The sequence below is a fragment of the Solanum tuberosum genome, unplaced genomic scaffold (assembly GCF_000226075.1).
Source record: "Solanum tuberosum cultivar DM 1-3 516 R44 unplaced genomic scaffold, SolTub_3.0 scf00136, whole genome shotgun sequence".
NCBI classification, from domain to species: Eukaryota; Viridiplantae; Streptophyta; class Magnoliopsida; order Solanales; family Solanaceae; genus Solanum; species Solanum tuberosum.
This window is the reverse complement of record NW_006239061.1, coordinates 1,303,237-1,308,655: the sequence shown is the minus strand read 5'-3', so window position 1 is coordinate 1,308,655 and position 5,419 is coordinate 1,303,237. Positions and strand designations below refer to the sequence as shown.

General features: G+C 29.7%; 1 protein-coding gene across 1 annotated transcript; it reads right to left on the bottom strand.

The window, feature by feature from the left end:
- Positions 1 to 2,516: 2,516 nt before the first annotated feature.
- Positions 2,517 to 3,398, bottom strand: LOC102592810 (vacuolar iron transporter homolog 4-like). Its single transcript, XM_006351755.2, has one exon. The coding sequence runs from the start codon at positions 3,348 to 3,350 to the stop codon at positions 2,697 to 2,699; it is 654 nt and encodes a 217-aa protein (XP_006351817.1). The 5' UTR covers positions 3,351 to 3,398; the 3' UTR covers positions 2,517 to 2,696.
- Positions 3,399 to 5,419: the final 2,021 nt, after the last annotated feature.

The following is a 5,419-nucleotide window of genomic DNA, read 5'->3' as shown; positions in this document are numbered from 1 at the left end:
CTATGTATCCCGCATGTATCCCATGCACAACGCTATGTATCCCGCTATGTGAAATGTATCAAACCTAATGTATCCCGTGCACAACGCTGTGTATCCCGCAAACATCATTTTTAAGGGATTTTTGGTAAATAGAAAACTAGAAGGGATAGGATGTTATTTAGTACTTATAATATGTGGTTCCTATAATTTATACATAAAAATAAATAAATAAATAAATAATCGAATTGTACATATGTTGCTTGAGGACCATAACCATTAGCCAAAATTATAAATTTTCATAATTTTAGCAGCTTCAAAACTAACTTTAGATTCACGAGTGTTAAATTGACATATCCATAACATGATCGATAACACCCCAATTACTATGTGCAAGCCCAGTCTATCAAAATTGTGACCATGCGGTTGAACATCTGGCCCAAGTCCAAAAACTTTTCTTATCAATTATTGATAATTGACAACTCGCTTATTTCTAAGTTCAGCTCAATTCATTTCAATCTATTAAAATTAAGAAGATATGAAGTCATATTAACTTGTGATAGGTCTTGTCAAAATATTTTCAAAATTATGTTTTATTTGATATATTATAGATAATTATATATATATAAAATTATTAAGTACTAAAAAAATGTAAAAAAAACAAATAAAGAAATTAAAACTTAATAACAATTTGTTTGAGACATACCTAATTAACATTATTTTTGCTTATAAGGAGCAAATTATTTGTTTTAGCAATTTGTTTGAGTCACGTAACCATTGTTTCCTCTTCTTCCCATAATAGTTTCTATTCAATTCATGAATTCAATATAATAGGCAAAAACACCTTAGTGATCTATATATGCAAACATGTGATATGTCTAATGTCAAAACATGATATATAGTCTATGCCAGAAAGTATTTTTTTTCTATACATAATAAGTAGCCAACAGAAATTATGAGTACTACGTACGTTTATAAGCAACCTAATTAATTATCTTAATACATATACAATTTGTAAAAAAAAGTTAAAACAAGTGATTTAAGGTCGATTAAGCTCCTTTTCTTTTGTTTTGTCTAGATCAACAAATTAAGGATAGAGTACAAGAATGTAAAGTGATAAAAGAAAAAGGAAAAGACAAGAGAGGAGAAAGGTCGAAAGTCTTCTTTCATTAAATCCATAAAAAATGAAATTAGTACAGTAATATTTTCAAAGAGAGCTGCCGATGCATGCTCTTCTTCTAAGAGGGCTCTTTTATAAACCAAAACATTACTCTTACGCCCAAGTGTGAAATGACTATACGCTAGCTCTGAAAAGGTTATTTAATAGTACTACGTGCATGGGCTTGAGTCTGATTAATTGAGGGCAGGGTACACATTATAAGGCGATTTGTTTCTGGGGTGAGATCCTACAGGCTACTCGACCTTGTCTGCATCAAACTAACCCCTGGGATTTTTCTAAGCCGAAGTAAAAATGACCAACGCTTCTTTGGTTTAGTTTCAACTGCGTATCATAATTTGATTTGTCTGTTCGTTTTATAGGAACCAAATTAACTAGATGCAAGTGGCTATACTAATATACTGTAAATTTGAAAAATGACTACTACGAAATTATGAATGATAGGCCATAACCTCAACCCAAAAAGTTAGTTCATAAAATAACTCTATTTAACGTGTATTAACCAGTAACTTAAGACTAAATGATAATTACTAACATATAATAGGTTAAATTACTTGCAAAATCATTTTAATTTACACTATCTGTATATATAATTTAAATCCCTGATAAATTAAATTTTTGAAAGTGGATTTGATCATGCATGCTTTCAAATCATTTCTAGTTTGACGTTTAACTATAAATAATGATCTGGGCCTAACAAATTACATCGACGCATGAACCTAAGAGTAAATAATTATCTAGGCAAATGGCAATTAGTGGATGCTGCGTCGACTTGGTGTTAGTTGATTCCAATTAAATATGGTTTAATTTCTCGGGAAAGAATAATCAAATATAACTTCAAATTACATACTTAATTCCAAATTTATTTATTTAACTACTGATACTAAACGACCTCGTGGGATCCGGTGCAAATCTAGCATGTAACATATGAGTTCATGTAGATTCATCAAATTTTACCCAGAAAAAGTCTGAATTCATACTTATAATAATTTATTTATTTATTATTATTAATACTCTTTTCCTTTCTTGGATCTTAGACCATTTTATTTTATTTTTTCTCTTTTATGGAAGAGGGAGAAAAGAGAACGAGAACTTTTTCACAATTTTTGCCACAATAATAAAACCCAAAAAAACATTTAAAAAACCATTGAAATCATCCAAAATTGGTAATTAAAATAAATGGAACTGGTAATTTAGCAATTAGTAAAGTCAGTGAAAATCATGTGATACCTTCGAATTTTAATATTGACAAAAATAATTCGAATTATGCTTAAATTGGCCCAATCGAGTATCTACTACCACCACCTTTATAATAAACAACATAAAAGTAATAAAATGAATGATTTGGCATAATTTAAAAAAAAAAAAGCACAACAAACGGATTCTTTCATTACATTATCAAATTGACTAAAAATCCTCACTCAACATACATGTAATTATAACAAGGGGAAAGAAAAAGAACAAATCTAGGTATACTGGGACATGACCTTTAATTTATTTTAACGTAAAAGTAAATTATATATAGTTTTAATTAATTAATTAATTAACCATAAAGTCCAGTAACACCAACTAATTTAGTAAATCCAAAAGTGATTCCCATAGCCAACCATCCACCAATCAACACTCTTAATGAAGACTTAACGAATGGTGCTTTCCCTAAGTATGCACTTAACCCTCCAAACCCTAAAAGTGCTAAGCTAACAACACCAACCACAACTCCTAATCTCACATGATAATCCTTCACAAAAGCAGCACCTAATAAAGGTACAATTGCACCTATTGCAAATGCAAAAGCAGATGCACCCGCAGCTTGTACAGGACTAGGCAACTTCTTCTTTTTTTCTTCAAATAATTCTATCGCGTTTTCTCTTTTAATTTGTGACATTTCTATGTCATACTGCGAATAAACGGACACAAATTCACCTATAGCCATGCTACATGCTCCTGCTACGAGCCCCGCGATACCGGTGAGGATCATGGACTTTGAATCTTGATGAATTGCTCCTATTCCCATCATTAAAGATGATGTTGAGAGTAATCCATCGTTTGCACCTAATACTGCTGCCCTAAGCCATTGTGCTCTTTTTGAGTAATCTACTATTAAAACCTCTAGGTTTTGTTCTACTTCCATATTGTTCGATTGTTTTTCTATATCATGATCTTTGGATAATTCTTGGATATTTGTTATGGATGCCATTGAAGAAAGTGGAAAATAAAATTATAGTAGAAATTATAAAATGTAAATAAAGATATGGACAAGTGTGGAGGGCACACGCCTATTTATAGCACAAAATAAAGTTGTGGAGACATGAAAAGAGGCTTTTACCGGTGGAGTGTTTATGTAATGAACGAATCTGATGCATTCACATTATAATTGTTACTCAAATACTCCATCGGTTCCTTTGTAGTTGTCACATTTTTAGATTGCACTTGCATTAAGAAATTATGTAAGTTACACTTCTATCCTTATTTAATGTTTTCTTAAGTCAACTTTTCAATAAATGATGAATATTACTCTAAATGTTAGAGTCAACTTTTCACACTATAATTGTTACTCAATTATTAATTACTTCTTTCGGCTTTTGTTACATTTTAGCTGTCATGTTGTGCTTTTCTAGAGTCAATTTTGACTAATTTTTAAAGCTAAATTAAATTACATTCATTCGATATTTTAAAATAAAACTTTAGATATTAAAAAACTATATGGAAAGTATTACTATACATTACAACTTTTTTCATATCAATATGATGAAAAATACATCTTAATATGCTAAACATATTCATAACGTTTGACTCTAAAAAAAATATGACAACTAAAAAGGAACGGAGGGAGTATGTTTTTTTTAACTATTCTACTCCTTTATATCTTAAGATCGATATAGCATATTTCAAATAAATATTTACTCTATTGAGGTGTTTGTAGTCTTCAAAACCAATTACTACGTACTTAAGGATAAAATGGAGGAAAATATGAGGAACTACTTTTGTCATGAACTTCTAAGATGATAAATAATTTGAGACAGTTATTTTTAGAGACGAAGGCCGCTAGTATTATAGTACTCTTCGTATAATTTGTGAATATCTAAATTATAATTTTAAAATATTGTGTTGGTATGTTTAACGCGCTAGTGTTGGATTGAAATTCGAATAAATCATATGGATCGTCGGTTGTCCATGAGTTGGATGTACAGATTATCAGAATATAAGTATAATGCTATACTAATGTATGCATGTGTGTGTAAGGAATGTAACTAAGGAACGTAGCAAAGTTTGATTACAGAATTCTTCTAAATGATCTTCTTACTATCTGTTTTGTACTTTTTTTCAGTGGAGTCACGAATTTCACGAAGAGGGAAAAAAAATGTTATTAGTAGATTTGAGTATGCGTGTACTGGTTCATTCAGAGTGTTTGAAACTCATTCATGACATCTAAAATCATTGGGCTACAACATATTATGTCAAGGATGTCCAAAATATGTTATTTGATTATTTCGTGAATTATTTTACTTGTATATACAATATTTTTTTCGATGAAAGGTCTCCAATTGGACACCCTGACATGCATATGCCTCCACCACTGGCTACACCGTATGATGGTTGAAATTTCTTTATTCTTATTTAATTTGATAAAAAGTATTTTAACCTTTGATGGATCTAATCGAGTTAAATATATAAGAAAGTTTAAACGTATGAGAATTCTTCGTTTATGGTTTTGCGTTCCTTTTTCTGTGCTGTACGTAGTTTATTGTTTAATCACATGAAAATTTCCATTCTGAATGTACTTATCATATACTATGCCAAATGTTGTGAAAAGGGGTAAAACAATATTCTTTGTTTTTTTCTGGTGCTATGTGATCAGCAATAACTGAAAAAGAAATTCGAGATTCCTTACATTTTCCATTTCCAACAATTAATGGAGAGAAATTTAAGTGAAATAAATAAAGGAATAGAATGAGGGGTGATTTAGTTACATTATCTTTTTAATTAATATTTTTTTACGAATGTACAAAAAATAATTATGACACGTAAAATGAATTGCAATAAGGGGGAGTTTAATTTTCAAAATGCTGTTGTCATCTTATATTGACTTGCATGATTATTGATTGGGTAAGTAATTTATAAACATTTTCATTGTAGGTAGACGCAAGTGTTATTCGAAATCAAATCATTATTAACACTTGGTAGTTATCTAATAAGCCATACATAATTTCTATAATATATATATATATATATATATATATATATATATATATATTTGGCTTTTAT

Coding starts and splice junctions, on each gene's coding strand:
- LOC102592810 (XM_006351755.2), bottom strand. CDS start 3,350: ATGGCATCCATAACAAATATCCAAGAATTATCCAAAGATCATGATATA.